General features: G+C 37.0%; 1 protein-coding gene across 2 annotated transcripts in view; it reads left to right on the top strand.

Moving 5' to 3' along the window:
• The window catches only part of grin2a (glutamate receptor, ionotropic, N-methyl D-aspartate 2A), a 211,569-nt gene that overhangs the window by 1,672 nt on the left and 189,862 nt on the right, over positions 1-20,035 (top strand). Inside the window, exon 2 of one of the 2 annotated variants that reach the window (XM_015380044.1) lies at positions 17,682-18,179. In XM_015380044.1, coding sequence (XP_015235530.1) covers positions 17,685-18,179 — 495 coding nt within the window. In that variant the 5' untranslated portion in view covers positions 17,682-17,684. Of the gene's footprint in view, positions 1-17,675; positions 18,180-20,035 lie in introns of those variants that run through there. The other variant, XM_015380043.1, reaches the window with a different exon arrangement.

Raw genomic sequence — 20,035 nt, 5'->3', positions numbered from 1 at the left:
ATATAGATATAGATATATAGATATATATGCAGAAAGGGATTGGGATTTGAACCCACGACCTTCTTGCTATGAGGCAGCAACTGTGACCACACAGCCTCTGATTTGCATTTACTGTATAATGTAGGAACTAGAAATTAATAACATTCTTTTGATAATCGTGTATATATGTCTCAGTTGTTTAATAAAAACCCTTATAAGCCTTTCTGGCTCAGAAATTTGTACTTGCTGAGTGCAGAAGGAAAATTATCTTACATAATATGATAAACTTTATTTGGTTCTTTTGAAAAAATGTAATACAAATCACTGTAGTTTGGTCAAGATAATTATTTTTGCTGTTTTTGCAAAATTCAATGTTGTTTTTTTAAGATTCTTGCTTGTTCTGTACGTTTATTTTGTATACAGTGTAAGAAGAAGAAATGTATAAAGAAGAATAATTAATCAGACATGCTCTACACTTATCTGTTCAGCAACAGTGTATGTTGTCTTGTGCATATACAGGAAAAAGCGGAATTGAAAATACACAGATACGTATACAACCCCATTACATTTTGCCAGTTTTGTAACCCAAAAAATATATAGACAAACGCAAGAGATATGGAAAGATACAAGATAGATTTAAGAGCTGCAATTGCTGGATTTTTACCTTCACTGTTATTTACATATAGATGAAAATGGTATCAGAAAGACGCAGTGCTTCAGGTGATTTTACAGATTATCACAGTAAGACGTTAAAAAGTCAAGTGTAGAACAAGCCTAGCCTACAGGAGAGATTTTTCTTCTAAGGTAGCATTTGATTCAAATTAATCAATGTTGTTCATGGGCTAATAAAACCTAAAATTACCCTTGTCCTTGTTTCCTGAGAGATAGTTTCACCATAGACATTATTTTCAGCCATCTTTAAGCAGCTTGTTGACTTTAATTATAGCACTAAATTTACACTATATCTTTGCTTAAAGGTATATTGCTGTGTAGTTTGAGATTGTATATTGAATAAATGGAACATAAACCATTTAGAAATCATAATTTTCCTTAAAGTTTTTTTTTCTGTTCTGTCAACCAAAACATTTATATACTCTGGGGGTCTATTTTTAATAGGTAAACACACAATATATTATAATTGTAGAGTTAAAAGGAATTTACGTTTTGCTTTCAGGTTTTTTATCAGTAAAATTCAAGTGTCTCAGACATACAGTAGGTGTTTATTATCTTTTTTTTTTATAAAGCCCTTTAATGAAATCCTGTGACTTTTTAAATTGTTACAAGACTTGCAAAGTCAATGTTACATTAATTTAGGCATTACTGTAAAGTAATAGTAATAAAAGTAAGCTCCACTTCATTCTGGTGCAGATTAACATCTGCTGCACTTCTAATAGAGTAGAGCTCTTATTTGCAAGGAACCCCCAACACCTTCAAATTGCACCTATGGGGCAAGTTCAAGAGAGAGGAGGGACATTTTCTCAGCTTTAAATACAGATATATATTTTTTTCGGTATATGTAACTATTATGAAGGAAGAGGAGGAAAAAGAAGTTAAATAACCGTTACAAAGTTTAGGATTTTAAAATAATTGCAGCACATCTGACAAATGTCAGGCTTTCAAAGCCTCATTGTAAGGGTTTCACCAGGACAAGTTAAAATGTATAGCCATTACATTTTGAGTGTTTAATGTTCTCTGGCCCAAGAAGAGCACAGTATTATTTTTAATGGGTGTAAAAGGAGGCTTTGTGACATAGCCAGGACTTAGTAGCAAGATACTGTAGATAGTTTGCATTTGATTGAGAAACTATTTAGTCACCTAAACTTACATATATATGTAAGGATTAAGATATTTCTTACACCATGACATTAAAGGTTAAAAATAATGTGCAGAAGGTTTCCAATATTTTAAATATACAGTACATTTCTCTTGTAAGGCTGCATATATTAATATTTTTGTCATCAAATGCAACCTCAAATTACATTTTCTTTAGGAATTTTAAGCAAATATAAATCCCAGATAGATAATAAAATGCATTATGTTATCTTAAGTTCAAGCGATAAAACTCCTCATCAAGTTACTCCATATGTACAGTCTATGCGTAGGCATGTGTTTGGCATCAGGTGCAGAGAGATTGTGTGCAACTCAGTTTTAATCCAGTATGTGGGAATTTGAGCAATATCATTTCTTCCCTTACATTAAATCCCTCCTGTTCCCTTTCTGTCTCTTTCACACACACACTGGATGTTTGTTGCAAGGTAAAGGGGGTAGATGCAGTGGGGAAGACAACATGTTGAAGCCTGAGTGGTAACAGACGATTACTTCCACTGGGCTTCTCCTGGGCATTCATGCACATGTCAGGGCGCATGGAGCAGATGGCTTGGGCATGAACGAGAGGGGCTAAGCAGAGGAATGGCTTGGAGACTATCGTTTGAGGAATTCAGAGACAGAGGAACACTGTCAGATAAAAGATGAAGTTACCTATTTTACTGTTAAATTAAAAAGCATATACGGCGCCTTTACCCACTGAACAAAAATTGGTTGAAAAGACATTGAAAAGACAACCTGATTTACATCCAAACAATGTCTATGTTTGGTTGAAAAGTGAATGGTAAAAATCCATCATTTTTACAACCCAATTTTCAACAACTACTTCAGATTTAGCCTAAAAAAAAACAATGTTTAAATGATGTCTGGTATTTGGGGGTAACAAAAGATGTCACTAAAAGTAAGAAAGAAAACCTCAGACATATTATTATGTTTTTTAGTCAGCAGTAATGTCATGATGACGTTTAGACGGGGACAGAACTGTTGGCTTAGAGGCAGAATAAAGCAGTCTGATTGGTCTTACTACAAGCAAGTATTACTGTGTACTAGATAGCAGTTGCAACCAAAAACTGCTGCAATACATTGATGGCAGTTTTCTTCTTGAACGACAGGTCACAGGTCTAATTTCGGTCCTCAAGCTCTGGTGTCCTGCAACTTTTAGATGTGTCTCTTCCACACACCTGAATCAGATTACCTCCTTAGTATGCTGACACAAGAGTCCACCTTCATGCTGATAATAGTAAAGACTCTTAAGACATGAACACACCAAATAGGAATTTGACAGAAAATCATGTTGGACGAGGTCGTGGCGTTTAGCGCTCATTGAAAGTCAGTGGGGATGAACACAACTGACACGATTTTCTTCAAATGGACTTGCATAGCTTCAAAAGAGATATCGTACTACTCAGCAATTGGGCGGCAATTTCATAGGTCTTACAAGAAGAGAGACGTGGGAACAAAGGACAACTCATCCTCTTTGCGGAAAAATACAAAATAAAATATTTCAATGGCAGTGGAAAATAGTCAGGTTGTGAGTTGCACAGTGCATAGTCGATAAAACTTAAACAGAAACAGAATACCTTACCCATGATTGTTGGGGAGGACAGAAAACGGATGAAGTAGTAATCTTCTTTGAGCCCCACAAAAAAAACAAGGGACAGTAGAAAGTGCAGCTTATCACGCTGCTTAAAAAAAGTAGAACTTCGACAAACTTTACAAGGAGAGAAAGTGGATATATAGTATCTATATAGATACAGTATAAAGAACATTTTTTATCCTCTTTGAGCCGCACAAAAAAAACCAACAAAAAAACAATGAGGGGCAGACAGTGCAGGTAAGCGAAGCTTATCATTTTTCCCTCTTTGAAAAAAACAAAAAAAAAAAAAACATCACAGATGATATAAACTGTGATTTTGAAGTCCTGAAGGCTAAAGGTTGTCCGGATTCAGCATACTTTTGACTTCACAACAGTTGGAGGAAGAGGAGCTAGGAGCAGGATCTTGGAGCTGCAATGTGCTATAGTAGGATTTAAGGATGTTCTCTTAAATCCTGTTGATGGTGGGATTATTTGACTCAGGTGTATTGAAAGAGAGACACACTCCTGGAGTGCAGGACACTGGAGTGGAATGTTAGAAAACTGTCATAGGTGTTGCTACACATATCGTAACAATGTAATTATCTAGAAAAACTTTAGAAAATAGGTAGCAACATTGTTGTAACATATCTGTTTTAGTCAATGTTATTTGGGGGAATCTTCCTGCTTTTCAAACTTGCATTTCATACATAAAAAGACAGATTAAAGACATATCTGAACCTTTCCCAGCACATTTTATTCTATGTGTTTCCTGATAAACATATAGGGGGACAAACCTGACTGGCTTACTTTGGAATTCAAATATTTTACTTTTGCATTTTCAACAAAGCAGACATGTTTTTTTTTTTTTTTTTTTTTGCCAACATGTCTCTCTTCCAGTCAGACCTAAAACTTTGCCATCAAATTAATGTGTGGGTCCAACCAAAATAGAGCAGGGTTCTAACTTAGTTGGAACTTTACAGGCTCAGTGGCAGAGAATCTCAAACTGCTGCATGCATTTCAACCAGATGTAATTGCTGCTATCTACTGATATATATATGCTCAGGTTTTTCATTTTTTTGATGAAGATCCTGAGACGCTGACTAAGATCCAGTGTGTCATGACATTTAGACGAAGGGAGGTTGTTAATTTTTCAGGAGGCAATTTAAATCCAAAATATATTTCTTACTTCTCTTGTCAAAGCGAAGCTCTTGAATCATAAGTAGTGAGGATTATGAAGAAAGATGAATGTGAGAATTAAGAGGAAAAAGCATTTTCAAAAACACTTCAGCTTTCAGAGCGGTGATTTATGGACACCTGAATGATCTGCGACACACCAACTTTCTATTTTGTATGAATTGTCCCATTTGAATGTATTTGCAACCTAAGAGCCTGATGTGCTTTTCCATGTTCAAATGCATCCACTGTTGGTTTTAAACTTCCGTTGGGCATCTCCTGGGTTTAAGAACGCATACTGATTGTTTTCATATTCACACTACTTTAGGGTAGGTTGCCCTGCAGCAATGTTTCTTATGACTATCTCTGAAAACAAGCTGTCTTTTTGTTTAGCATGCACTGTCAAGGCATATCAAGCCATATCTGCCAAGGTTTTCCTTTTCTATTGTAGGTGTGGATTTGTTATTAGTAATTTGTAATTAGTCATACATGTCTGGATCTCAAAATTATATAATGGCACAGCCATCTGCATTGCAGTGTGGTTGACCACTGAGACCAGGTACAGAAGGAAAAAATTGTATGCCACACCATCTGTACTGGTGAGAAAGTCAAAATTGTACATTAAAATGAACATCTATAACTGTATTACAAACTTAACAGTGACAACAAACCATCAACAGAATCTCAACTGCAAAACTGCAAAATCGCAACTGCAAAATTGTTGTAAATCTAGTAAAAATTTAATGATCCAAACTATGAAGACAGAGATTCTAAAAATTAAGGTATTAACCCAGTGAAAAAACTGTATTTCCTTGTTTAACTACAATGGTCTGAATAGTCACAATAGTCTCTTTTATAATACAACTTAGTTGATAGCATAAGTTTTGGATCATGAAATAAGTTTTCTTTGTATTGCAGAAATAGCTACATAGCAGAACTCTTTACATCACATTTCAGACTAACAATAAAAAAGGAAAAACCTACAATACATTTGAATATGATGAATTTGAAATTTTTTATTGAAATGATCGGATTATGTCTATTTCTCTGACCAATTTTTATGGCCATTTTCCATGTTACAGGTTTTAGAGTAACATCCAGATGGGATGTTTCTCAGCAAAGCAAAGACAAACCAAAATCTGCACCATGTCATAGGTACCTGGGCAGAAACGAGTCACACTCAGGACAAGTGGGCATTGTAGCAATAGAGAGATTAAAATTTAGTTGATAAGGTCATGAGGGCCCAAATATGGTTTCTGAAAGACTTCCTATATTTCAAACATGTTAATGATCTGAAGTTTAACACAGTTTCATGGTGATAAAAATTGGTGAATAAAAGAATGTTCCCTTAATGATACAACTCAACAGGGTATATAAAAAAGAATACTTTACCTGATCAGATGTTTTGGCTTCATCATTTTTAGATATGAAATCAGCAAACGTTTTTGTTTAGGTCCACAGTTTCTCTGTGAATGGAGATAGATTCTAAACACATGCAGACAGTCAGCCTATAAAAGACATAAAAGAAGATTTCAGAAGTGGGAAGTGAAAAAGCCTCTGGACAGAACTTTTTAAAAGTAAGTGGAATCCACCTCAGAATCACATTTCCATTCATGCAATTTATTTTATATTCCTTATATAAAATGGTGACTCTCATTTCGGATTGAAGCTTGAGGAAAAGAAACCCTCAAAGGAGACACAGTGCTCTGGGAATCACTTCTGTCAGGGGAAATGCAATTGGAGCAAAAATAAATGATGGAGGATGCAGAGAAAGGAAAAGATTGGCTAAATTTTGTTACTGAACTCTTTTTTCATTAGCGTCAAGTTAGTCACTAACAAATTAGTTGTAGTTAGCTTTTGCAAATCCTGTGTAAATGTGAAACAGCTTGTACTGTGATGGAATACCCTCACCCATACATCTTATTTGTGGAATTGTTTCCTCCAGTACAGCATCTTCTAAATAAATCCCTTCATTAAACAGTTGCTCACCTGGTTATTTAACTTCAAGTAAAATTTTACTTGCACAACATAATAACTTTTGGTAACCTGTGGTGGAAAACAAATTTTTTTTCTTTAATTCTTAAGAGGATGGACGCCTTAATTTATTATGTGTCACAGAGTTACCTAGTTTAGGTCTTGGGTGTCCCAGAGTAAGTCATAAGCATGGAATTTGGGACTTTCTATGTTGCCAGTCAATTATAAGGCAAACAAAAACAGCAAGGCAAACATGCACCTGAAAAAAGTTCAACTACCTACTACAATAGCAGCTGGCTAACTCAAGTGGTAAGTCACCCATCTGCACACAGGAAGCCCCAGTTTGTATCCCCACTGGGGAATCAGCTGCCAGTGTGGCTACTTAGGCAAGACCCTTCACGCTAATGCCTACTTTGCAAGTCGCTTTGGATAAAAGCGTTTGCTAAATACATAAACATTATAAATAATGTGAAACTGGTGGTGATGTTTTATGAGTGTGAGTTAGAAAATAAGAGGACAAGAGATTGATCGTACTGTATGAAAGAAAATACAAAGAAAACCACACTGTGGTACTATCTTACATAAACTTAGTTGTTTTGTTTAATGGCCATAAAATGCTAATTTTCCAGTAATTTGTTTGCGAAGCAGAAGGCAATGAGAGTGAAATGGATATAGTAAAGCAGGGGTATTCAACTTTAGTCCTCGATTGTCACTGCGACTTTTAATTCAATCTGAAAAACTCACAAGAAGAGAAAGGACAATTAGGAGAAATTAATTGATACAATTACTTGGTCTTTGGCACTCAGACCTCGGCAGGAAAAATAGCGCTGAATTTTGATAGATATGCATGAACAGGAGTAAAGAATAGGGCTGTTTCCCTCCAGGCCTGAAACTAGTGGTGGAGTGGAGATAGATGAAGTTGGTCAGTCTGTAGACTGCTGGTTAGCGAGAGGGTCTGCTGAGCTTTATGGGGAGATCCAGTGGACTGCATGAGCTGATACTAGAGCTTTACTCAGGGACCTGGAAGATGGAAGTCCAGTTGGATAACACAGGCTGAGAGAACCTGTCCATGATGAGCAAGCATGGAGCGACAGTGGAGAGGAAAAACTCCCCGTTGGGAAGAAACCTCTGGCAGAACCAGGGTCAACATGGCAGTCTTCTGCCGGACTGGTTAAAATGAGAGGCGGAATGCAGTAAGAGTCTGGGAGGCTGTGATGGTGGAGGAGGGGCTGGAGTTGGGCTGAAACAGGGTCATCTGAATGAAGTCATAGCGCAACCAACGCCTGCACACCACGCAGTAGAGAAGCTACGGATCAGAGGCCTTTTAAGATAAACTTTGGATGCCGATTGGCATCCATGGAGGTTTGGTTCAAAGCTGATTGGCTGTGTCGCAGGTGCATGAAGGAAAGCAATGAGTTTCTTCAACTGAACTTCCGTCTAGGCTCCATATGTTTATCTTCAAAACACCCAATTCAGGGGATTAGCAAATGCCTTATAAGCAGCCATCTATATAAATCTGATGTGCCAATTCTAAAACATGCAGGCCCTCAAGCTCTGGAGGTGAATATCCCTGTATCCAGTATCCAAGTAACTTTTTATTTAGATATTTTTTGGACCAGTCATAATAAAAAAACAAAAAACAAAACCTTTCTACCTTTCTACTACAGTTGACCATTAACTGAAATTATTAGAACAGCGAATTATTTGTTATGCAATATTCAAGATTTGCTGAATATATAGATTTGGTTGCAGACTGATAAGTCTTGATATCAAAAGGACAGTTGTTGACTTCAAAGCAACACTGTGTAAGTTTTGACCCAAGTATTTGCTTAATTAAAGATATATTAAATTATTTTTCATGCTCTGTGCGGGCTGCCACTCTCAACACCTCACCTGTGTAACTCAAGAGGATCAGATCCATTAGTGAATGTCAATATGTGGTCATTTGTGTTGGACAACAAAAAAAATTAATAAACATACATATTCTGGAATATTTTTGGTTCTCTTATGTAGGATTTAACCTAGAGGGTTCAACTTGGCTTTGTCTTTATAAGTGACTTAATCAGCTGTTTCAAAGTGGGCTGCTATCCAATTCTAAAACATGGGAGGAGACTGTCTCATTTTGCAACAATACAGTGTTGCCAGTGGCCTTAATTGGCACTACACCTGGAAGTAAAAGTTCTAGCACCTCCTGATTGCAAAAAGTTACACATTTCCCCTTTAACAACTTTGTAAGAAAGACTTCTAAGAATTTTAATGTTGCATGCAGTGAGAGTAAAGCTAAGATGTGTCGTATTAATGTAAGCTACATATGTGTTTATTCAATATTCAGCTATTGTTAATTGTGTTAATTGTTCGGTCAGCGAAATCTTTTGCACAAATCTGTCGTATTTTGGGCCAAGAGTTTATCGTCGAACAGCCATATTGATAAAAAATTAATTTGTCTATTTTTCATTTATATGCTGTATTTTAATCAATTAAATATCTCCCTGTTTTTATTATCTAGAAAAGAAAAAAACATCTCAGTATAGTGTTTATAAGATAGTGATGTGAACTGATGCTTGCTGAACCACTGCAATAACTTCCAGCTACATATTTTGCACATTACAAAAATGTCATATTGTTAATAAGTGTGGTAAAAATTATGATAAAAAATAATCCCTTCATCCCTTCAAATATAAAACACTTTAAGTTGGATTTAGTGTATAATAAAATGGTTTAGTATATAATAAAATCGTTCACTGTTCATATAAGACTGATTATCAAAGTAATATCAAGAATATGATAAATGATAGACAAGTAAATAGATGACACAGCTACAAGTAATTGGCAGAAAAACAATTGTGGAGAAAAAAAAATCCAATTTGAAAGCCTCAGAATGCATCATGAACACACAAACTCATGTCCTTTGGGCTGTGGTTTGTCCACATTTATCATTTGCAGAATCCATCATTCATAAGGTCTGTATACTGGATTTTAATCCATACTTTATTCAATTTGCGGGGAGAGCAAGAATAGCTAATGTGGCTTTTGTGATTGCAATTATTCAAATCATCGTGTAAAGATAATATAGATCAATTACTGCAGTATGTGAAATTCAGCTGTTTAAAAACACATATGGACAGTTGATTATAGTAGCGTTATGTTGGTGAGGTAGGATAATTGTTTTCACATTTAGCAAAAAAGCTGAATATGTAGAAAAAATGTTGAAAAGACCATTTAGTATCTCTTGATTTTCAGATTTGTCTGCCCAACATCATTCACTATTGTGGTGCCAAGAAACAATGGCCTTGATGTGACAACAAACTGCTCAATATGCTTTTGTGGGCCATGTTCTCTCTTTTCCCCTTTCCTCTTTACAGCTCTCCCCTAGAATAAGGCTTTTATTATTTTTGCAGAGGCAAGAAGAGGTAAAAAGAGGTAAAAGCATTATTTTGTTTGCCAGATTTCAGACTCAACTGACTGGCAACAAAAGATAATCTTGTCAGGATTGGACTCACTTGCTCTTATAAGTACACCAAATATGTGCTAGTAGGTTGACCATCAGAGATAACTGCATTTGACTAGCAGAGGGAGAGGGAAAGCGCTTTCTTTCAGCCTCTCAAAAAACTGGGATATAAGTTAAACCTTTAGTATGCATTTACTACACTGGAAAAACGATCTAGAAATAAGTACAAATTTCTTAAATTAAGTGTATTTACCCTTGATTTCAGTAGGTAAATGAGATAGTTTGCCAATGGAATCAGTATTTTTACTCTTAAAATAAGATAATCAGATAATATTAACTTGAAATAAGACAATGCACTTATTTTAAGAAAAAATGAATTATCAAGATTTTGATATTTTGCAGTGTAGGGCTTGTTGATTAGAGAGAGAGAAAAAAAGAACATTAATTAAATGTTTTGATGTGAATTGATATCATAACTTCTTAGACAAATTATCCTTTCAGTGTGAATAAGCAATACAAGCCAAGAGCAGCTAATATGAAATGTTCCCTTGTAAATTATTTTTGGAACTCAAAATTACTGAAAGGTCCATAATAAAAATAAACCAAAACTGGACAAACTCATGTAAATTTAGCTGTAGTATGAACTAAAAAAAAAATCTAAGGGAAAGAAAGTACTTAGCTGAAAATACATTAGAAATATAATAAAATATCTGAAATGAATTACAATATATGAAATATATGTAAATGAGAATTTTAGATAAGTAAAATGCAACAACTCATTTAGCATGAATATAAATGAGAGAACAGCTATTGAAAGATTAAATGTATGTGTTTCCATCTAATTAACATATTTTCAGTAATTTACAGTCATTGTTTTTTCTAAACCTTTTTACTGATTAGGCAATGTTTAAATATGAGGTGGTTGCACACTTTTTTTGCGTTGCAGTCTGCCCCCTGACCATGTCAAGCATCTTTAGATTTGGTCCTTTTCTTGCTTTTTTCCATCCATCCATCCATCTTCCTCCGCTTATCCGGGGTCGGGTCGCGGGGGCAGCAGCTTAAGAAGGGAGGCCCAGACTTCCCTCTCCCCAGCCACTTCTTCCAGCTCTTCAGGAGGAACCCCAAGGCGTTCCCAGGCCAGCCGAGAAACATAGTCTCTCCAGCGTGTCCTGGGTCTTCCCAGGGGCCTCCCCCCGGTGGGACGTGCCCGGAACACCTCACCAGGGAGGCGTCCAGGAGGCATCCTAAACAGATGCCCAAGCCACCTCAACTGGCTCCTCTCGACGTGGAGGAGCAGCGGCTCTACTCCGAGTCCCTCCCGGATGACCGAGCTTCTCACCCTATCTCTAAGGGAGATCCCAGCCACCCTACGGAGGAAACCCATTTCGGCCGCTTGTATCCGCAATCTCGTTCTTTCGGTCATGACCCAGAGTTCATGACCATAGATGAGGGTAGGAACGTAGATCGACCGGTAAATCGAGAGCTTCGCTTTTTGACTCAGCTCTCTCTTCACCACGACGGACCGGTACAGCCCCCGCTTCACGGCAGACGCTGCACAAATCCGCCTGTCGATCTCCCGCTCCCTTCTTCCCTCATTCGTGAACAAGATCCCAAGATACTTAAACTCCTCCACTTGGGGCAGGACACCCCCCCTGACCCGGAGAAGGCACTCTACCCTTTTCCGGCTCAAGACCATGGCCTCGGATTTGGAGGCACTGATCCCCATCCCGGCCGCTTCACACTCGGCTGCAAACCGATCCAGCGAGAGCTGCAGATCACGACCTGATGAAGCCAATAGGACCACATCATCTGCAAAAAGCAGAGACGCAATCCTAAGGCCACCAAAACGGATCCCCTCAACACCTTGGCTGTGCCTAGAAATTCTGTCCATGAAGGTAATGAACAGAATCGGTGACAAAGGGCAGCCCTGGCGGAGTCCAACTCTCACCGGAAACGAGCCCGACTTACTGCCGGCAATGCGGACCAGACTGACACCGGTCATACTGCTTTTTTCCTGTCAGCTTCAAACAGGAAAATGGTGGTATAATTCACACAGGTTCACCAAAATTACAAAGGAAAAATGAGTGGAAAAATGTTGCCTGGGCCAATGAGTCTGTATTAAATGTACAGTATTCAGAGTGAAGGGTCAGTTTGGCATAAGAGCATAAAAGCATGGATGTATTCTTATATCAATTGTTCAGAGTGTTTATAAACCAACTTTAAAATTTGTACACCAATCAGGATAACCAGCCATGCCAGAAAGCTCAAAAAAAAAAATCCCAAAACTGTTCTTTTGAAAATGACTATGTCTGGTTTACTCCAAAAGCCTCGAAAGTCAACAGATTGAATTTTTAGAGGCACTTTTGCTAAGAAAAGATTCAAATCATGGATGTGAAGCTGAAAAGTTTGAAGATACTGATTGATCCCATCATGTGATTATGGACATATAGCTTTTGAATGTGTCTGGGACTTTGCTGAATTGATCCCAGAAAGAATTTTGGTTGATCTAATGTTAAAGTGGGTTGCTGCCAAAACTAGCAAAGTGGACAAAATTAAGACGCCTGCTTTTCACATCATCCAGGTGAGGGTGTCTGGGGGTTGCACATCACAGACACCCTCACCTGGAATGTAAACACCACCTCACTGATCAAAAGGGCAAAGAAGTGCATGTACTTCTTGCAGAGGATGAGGAGAGCCCACCATTTCCCCTATCCCATCCTCACCACCTTCTACAAAAGCACCATAGAGAGCGTTCTGACCAGCTGTCTCACTGTGTGGTGTGGAGGCTGCAGCGCCTCAGACTGGAAGAAAGTGAGAAGAATAGTAAGAACAGAGGAGAAGATCATCGGGGCTCCTCTTCCCTCCATTAAAGACATTTCATCCCAGCGCTGCGTGTCCCGAGCCCGTAACATCATAAATGACCCCTCACACCCCCACCATGGATTGTTCTCACTGCTGCCCTCTGGGAAGAGGATTCCATAACACTTTCTTCCACACTGCCATTAGACTGCTGAATGTTGTGTAAAATTTGTTATTTTATTTATAAAAAAAAACAAACAAAAAAACTGTTAGAACTGTAAATATACAGTCATATGTTTATATAACTATTTTTTTTTATGTATTTATTACTGTTTTCAAGGCTGCACTTTAAAAAAAGAAATTGTCTAGAGCTGTTTTAAACTAAATTTCTTTTTGTTTACACTCCTGTATACAAAATGAAAAAAATAAATCTGTCTTATGTCTAACATAAAGGAGGTTTCTGGTAATTTCGAACACCCCAACACTGTGGGGAGTTCTAAAGCTTTCCACTTACCTTGGGTTGAGGAAAGAAGATAAAGATGCATTGACATAGTGTACCTATGATGTTGTTAAAGTCTGCAAAGCAAAAAAATGCCCATTCTTTACAAAAAAAAAACATTTCATGAGATATAACCTAAAGCCTTAATTAGAGTGCAATATGATGATTCACTGATGTCTTCTATTCAGCCATTCTGGGCTGAGTAGCATGGGAATGGACTTACCGTAAGATGATTCATCTTTCAGTTAAACATTGTCTGTGTGCATACAGTATATAGGGGTGAAAAGATTAAATGTGGATTACTTGTCTCACATTGATCCTTTTGCTTGAGTTTAAATACATTCAGTGCAAAATAATGTGGTATAAAAAAATCTTATTGACAAAAACCCACAAAAAAGAGTAATTAAATCTTTAAATAGACTTTATTTTATCATTCAGCAGACAGTTTTGACAAAACCGCAACCACCAGAAATATACAAATCAATTATTAGATTTTCCACTTAAATGTATTTAAATCTTTTGCTTTTTAAAAAACAGATAACTGTTTGGTTTTTTTGCTTGAAAATTGCACAAATACTGTACATTTTCCTGTTTTCCAGTCCTGTCATTTAAATTATAGCACCTCGAAAACTGTGAAAGAAGTGCTAGACGTTTTAAAAGTTAAAGTCAGAGCTATCCAAAAAATGAAACATGGTAAAAAAAATAAATAAATAAAAAAATAAGATAAATGTTTAAATCCAGAAAAAAAAAGTTGAATTTATGATTGGTTATAATACTTAAATGAAAACTTGCTTTAGTTTTAGGGTCCTCCCAATGTGAAAGAGACAAACTCTTCTGTTGAAATTTGTGATCCCAGCTGTTATACAGTAGCTGTGCTGCCTCCAAGCGTTAAATAAAACAAATGATGGTTTTCTTCAATTAATCACACAACTGTATCGTCTGCAGTGACACAAAAACACCCCCCCTTGTCAGTTAATCCATAAATTGTCAACAGCACATATGGATGCACTATGTGTCCATATGTTTCATGCACTTATGGTTTCGCTCATGCTCAGTGGTTCCACACACCTGCTCATACATCTAACATTTCTTTTAGTTTTATGCTTTTAAGTGCCATGTTGAAGCCAGTGAGTGCTTTCTATATGGGGAAAGAGTTTTTTGAAAAAGTCAGGTTATTTTTGCTTTTTATATACAGCTGGTATAGCCACTTATCTATTCATAATTTCTAACTGTTAAAACTTCACAACTGTGAAACTCCATCTTTGTGCATAATTCCACTGCTAATCCAAAGACTTTTGATTATGAATTTTAAATAATTTAACCCATAAGCATTTGTGTCCTGTTAGCATGCATTAAAGCGACATGTTTAGGGGGTTTCAGTTAAATAGTTGTTACCTTCTAGAATAAATCCCAACATTTTTATAGCAACAGCCCTTTTCTTGGATATCTTGTTTTAAAAAATATCTGTTCAACAATTTACAGTTTATATATGACCAACCCCAATATCTTTCTTACTTCCATAAAATACAGGCTTCCTGAAGCCCATCTTGCTTTACTTCCTTCATTTGCATGATAAAATGACTCATGTAAGACAAAAAAAAAACAAAAACATAATTTTTGGCCTGAAACAATTAATCGGATTAATCAATTATTGAAATAATAATTAATTAATTGAAATAAACATCTCATTTAGTAATTGATTAATCGAGACTCTAAAACATTTCTTTAGCTGACAGAATGACCCACCTTAAGCAGCTGTTATGTCTAAATTGTAAAACAAATCTGTAAACGTTTTACATTTAAGAAATATTATTCGTCCGTCAAAATGCTCTATCCAGAACTCCTCAAGTGGAAAATTTTTTATTTCACCTGGTTTAATTTAGTAAAAAATCTTCTTTAAGGAACCTTTTGGTATCTGATTATTGAGCGATTAATTGAAAAAATATTCAACAGATTTGACAATGGATAGCTAATGAAAGGAGCAGCAATTCATAAAAAGTATCAGCCATGCAGGAAAAGAAGTAAATACAAAAATATTGGCTGGCCAATGGATCGGTCTGCCTCTAATAAGGACTACCAACAGATTTAGATCATTATTGTTTGGAGGAGCTGTCTCCAGAATGTTAGCTGACTGAATTGGACATGAAGTACGTTCAAAAGTATCAACAGAAATGTATTAGTCACCTCTATTTGTCTTTTATGTAATGTGCTCCAATAGCATGTGCCTCTGACATAAACAGATCTATATGTCTGTCTGTCAGCTGTATCACAGAGCATATAATCTCAGCCAGCTCTCGGGGTATGAAATAGTGCAACAGCTCAGGAGGTGTCCTTTGAAGTGATGCTGTGACACACTGGCCACCGCAATAATTAGTGCCATGAGCAAATGCTGCTTTATTAATGATCTGAAAGGCCTGTGTTAGAAAGTAGGAAGGGTTTAGCATTGGTTGGGTCGCTGCTTATAGGATCTAGTTATGACTTTCATCCAAAACGGTTACAGAGCAAACTTCCTTTGACAACTTTATTGTTTATTTATATTTTTTGCTTCTCAGCAGAGATTCCTTAAATATTTTCGAGTCTTTTTTTAACAGATGTTTTCAGGTTTAGTCCCTCAAACTAACTGGCTGGTAGACTAGAAATTATTCATCTAGAAGTTTTCTTTAGAGTTAAACCTTCAAGAGGGTGTCAGATAGAGCAAATGAGAGGCAATACTACTCAATTATAAGATTTTTTATTACTATAAAATGTTAAAAAATAAATGATGGTGCACGTTTTTGTTATTTATTTTAGTTTTAGAATATGTAATACATATATATATATATATTAAATCTAAAAGTGCAGTCGTCATGAACGGGTTCTAAGTCCAAACTCACTCCACCCCTTTCTGCACACCCGACTATCAGAAGCTAAGTTTTAATTGCCTGGACTGAATCTGTATTCATGTTTTTTGAAGTTAAATGTATTTGTTTAAAAATTGTTTTCACTAAATTCTAACTCAGTTTAATGTTTTGATAAATTTCATTTGAAAATGTATTTTGTTGTATCCACCCATCCATTATCTGACACGCTTTATCCCAAGTGGGGTCGTGAGGGGTGCTGGTGCCTATCTCCAGCTGTCTATGGGCGAGAGGTGGGGTACACCCTGGACAGGTCGCCAGTCCACCGCAGGGCAACACAGAGACAAACAACCATTGACACACACACTCACGCCTAAGGAGAATTTAGAGAAGCCAATTAACCTAACAGTCATGTTTTTCGACTGTGGGAGGAAGCCAGAGTCACCAGAGAGAATCCATGCATGCTCAGGGAGAACATGCAAACTCCATGCAGAAAGACCCAGGGCCGAGATTCAAACCCAGAACCTTCTTGCTGCAAGACAGCAGTGCTACCCACTGCACCACTGAGCAGCCCATTTTGTTGTACTGTAACTTAAATTTTAACTTTTTATTCTTAGTGCTTTCATTTGATTTTAATTAAAATTTCTGTTTTTATGTCTGAAAACCAGGTCCTTAAGCTGGAGAATAATCAAGCCAAGATTTCTCTCTAGGTCTAGTTAAACCTGCATAGGTGTTTTTCCCAACAGTCATTAAATGATTGTATGCCTTAAATGTTTTGCTGATACAGTGTATTCAGGCTATAGGCAGGATGCAATATACATTCCAAATAACATTAAACACCCTCATTTGTTGGGAAATTTACAAAATATTTTGACTTGTCATTTGATAATTGTGGGCCCTTAATTTAACAGCTTAAATTACATGCAATTCTTAACAATATAGATCTCTGTTTCAAAAATCAAATAAATATTATTGCATTCACTGAGTTCTTTTTATGTTCAAAACAAAATTTAGTACATTTTGGTGGAATTAAGTTTCAGTCTTATTACAACTTTTGTGTATTTAACACATACAAATTACAAATTTGCAAAAACAGGATCAATGCCAATAGCATAGTTTCTGCTTTGTTTAAATCTTTATTCAGGTATCTGAAATGTCCATCAAATCATTGTCTTTTGTTGTTAAATGTTTTGTGAATCATAGAAAAAGAACCAATTATGAGCTCTAGAAATGTCCTTCTACTTGTTTGGCAAGCACAGCTTGTACCTGAATCCTCAGATCCCAGCAGTCGTGATCATAAAGTGTAAACTTGTTAGTCATCGTCTCTTCCTCTCACCCATCCTCAACACCCTCCCAAGGCCATCTCCCTCCCTGCAAGGTTTTGATTTTCAATAAACCTTGCAGAGAAGAAACTGAATATGAAAAAATGCTACTTCAATGTGTGGGCTACATGAATTGCACATTAACAATTTATCTCTTCTGCTTTTTCTCACCACCATCTTTCCACTCCTTTTCTCACTCTTTGATCTGTCTTCATCTGGTTCTGCTCCCCATGATCCTCTCTCCATGCAGGGGATGAAGTGGTTTAGCATCATGTCCCTCAGCACCAAAAGGAGTAAGAGGAGGAGTAGAAGGAGCAGCAGTTATGGCAGCGGAGGCAAAAGTGTGCTGCTCTCCCTGGCTCTTCTAGTGGCGGTGACAGTCATGGCAGACCCAGTGGCAGCCCAGAAGCAACGTACTGGTGGTGGCTCAGAGAAAGTGCCAGTACTTAACATTGCTGTTATCCTCGGGCGCACGCGCTACATTTCAGACCGGGACATACGTGCTCTGTGGAGCAAAGAGGACCCTATCGATGTGAATGTGGTCACACTACTTGTCAACGAGACTGACCCCAAAAGCATCATCACCCACATGTGCGACTTGATGTCAGGGACAAAGATCCATGGCGTGGTATTCGGGGATGGCACTGACCAAGAGGCCATTGCCCAGATTTTGGATTTTATTTCATCACAGACACTCATACCCATTTTGGGCATCCATGGAGGGTCTTCCATGATCATGGCTGACAAGGTATGTGGCACTAACTAGATTTAGAAATGTGTTAGTGAATGTTTAGACCGACACTCAAACAATGTTATGCAGTAATGGATGAATGAAGGAATGTTTTGTGTTGCTTGTATGGGACTGATTTGAAGAAATGTTTTCCTTTTTATATTTTAATGTTGGGTAGCAGAGACCTCTTTCAAACTGAGGAGACAATTTTGGGTTATTTGTGACTCAAATACAAATGCAATTTTACCTAGGGTATAAGAGAGAGAAAAGAACAAATAACATTGTGACAGATGGAAATAATATGAAGCATGGAAACAGAATAGGTCAGGATAAAGGAAAGCTTTGGGGGAATTGTTTTGGAGACAAGCAAAGATTTAACTGGTGGACAAAATCAAGAAAAGAAAATAATGTCTCAGAAAAAGTATGCAAATAAAGTGTTGTATTCTGGCTAATGCCAGCTACATAGTCCATTGAGACTAATATCATAAATTCCACTTTAACCATGCAAGGTTCCCTTCAGTACAGATGAAAGAAGCTTGATTGGTCTCCTCATTTGAATAAGCAATCCTTGCTGACCTGCCAATCAAGTTGAATCTAAAAATGGAAAAGACCAAGCAGCCTATGATTGTGGGAATTCATGTGTGAGGGAAGAGAACATTTATTTCATATTTACAATGAACCTATATTTAAATGTATTTTTACCAGAAGATCAAAAGGAGATTTCTTCCAGAGATGGCTAGATAACTGTAAAATTGTGTGTAATATTATATTTCCAATTGATAATCAATAAACAAATGTGCATAATGTGTTAAAAACCCTTGGAGACTTAATTTAAATAAACCTGAGGATCTTTGAGAGCTTAAAATTCTAAGTATCAAAGGAGAAATCTGGTGGATTAATTAATTAGTGAGCTTAACCCTTTCATTCTACTGTACTTGTAACCCTTAGTAAACCTTCCATCTTTTCCTACTTATCCATCTCCAGCAGTCTGTGGGTGAAAGACAGAGTACACAGTGGACAGGTTGCCATTCTGTGACAGGGCAACACAGAGACACGCAACCACTTAAGGGAAACTTGAAGGATGTCAGTTTATCTAATTATTAAACAGCCATATTTTTAGACTGTGGAAGGAAGCTGGAGTACCCGGAGAATACCCACGGATGTGCAAGAACAACATAGAAACTCCTAGGCCACGATTTGAACCCAGCACCTTATTGCTGCAAGGGAACAGTGCTACAAATGGCGCCACCATGGAACCCTGTATGACTTTAATAGTATGTTTCTCAATACCTACACATCACAGTATTTAATTTACTTTGGTTCTGATCCATATTTGAAACAGTGGAATTCTTTGCAATATGACAGTGTCATCCCTAATCAAACCAAAATCATTCAACTTTGATCATTTGCAAGTAGACACTGAAGAAATAAACAAATAAAACCTTTTAATGGGTATACTTAGCCTTAAAAGTGAGGAAAATAGTGTAGTCATCATAACCATAACCAGTCAACTTACTGGCACTGTGTACAGGAACATTACTGTATGCTCTGTAGAGATACTCACTGACAGATTCTCATCCATCTCATTAAAAGGACCCATGTCTTTAACTCGGACATCCATACACCAAGTCTAAAATGGTTAGTGGTCTTCACAGCAATGCAAAGAGGACATTATCCCTCCCTCAGTTTTACAACATTTATTGCACAATTCTCAAATAACCAACCTTCAATAGACATGACTTTACACCAGTCCTACCCACTTTCCTCTTGGTACTTTGCCAGTGAACATATTGTTTGTTTGGACTGAGTTGGAACAAGTACAACCTATTCCAAGTGGGACAGAGTGCAGGTTACACTTGTCTGCATGCTTTCTG

This window comes from Cyprinodon variegatus, unplaced genomic scaffold (genome assembly GCF_000732505.1).
Source record: "Cyprinodon variegatus isolate N-32 unplaced genomic scaffold, C_variegatus-1.0 Scaffold206, whole genome shotgun sequence".
NCBI lineage: Eukaryota > Metazoa > Chordata > Actinopteri > Cyprinodontiformes > Cyprinodontidae > Cyprinodon > Cyprinodon variegatus.
The sequence above is the reverse complement of the archived record's forward strand: the minus strand, read 5'-3'. Positions and strand labels throughout refer to the sequence as shown.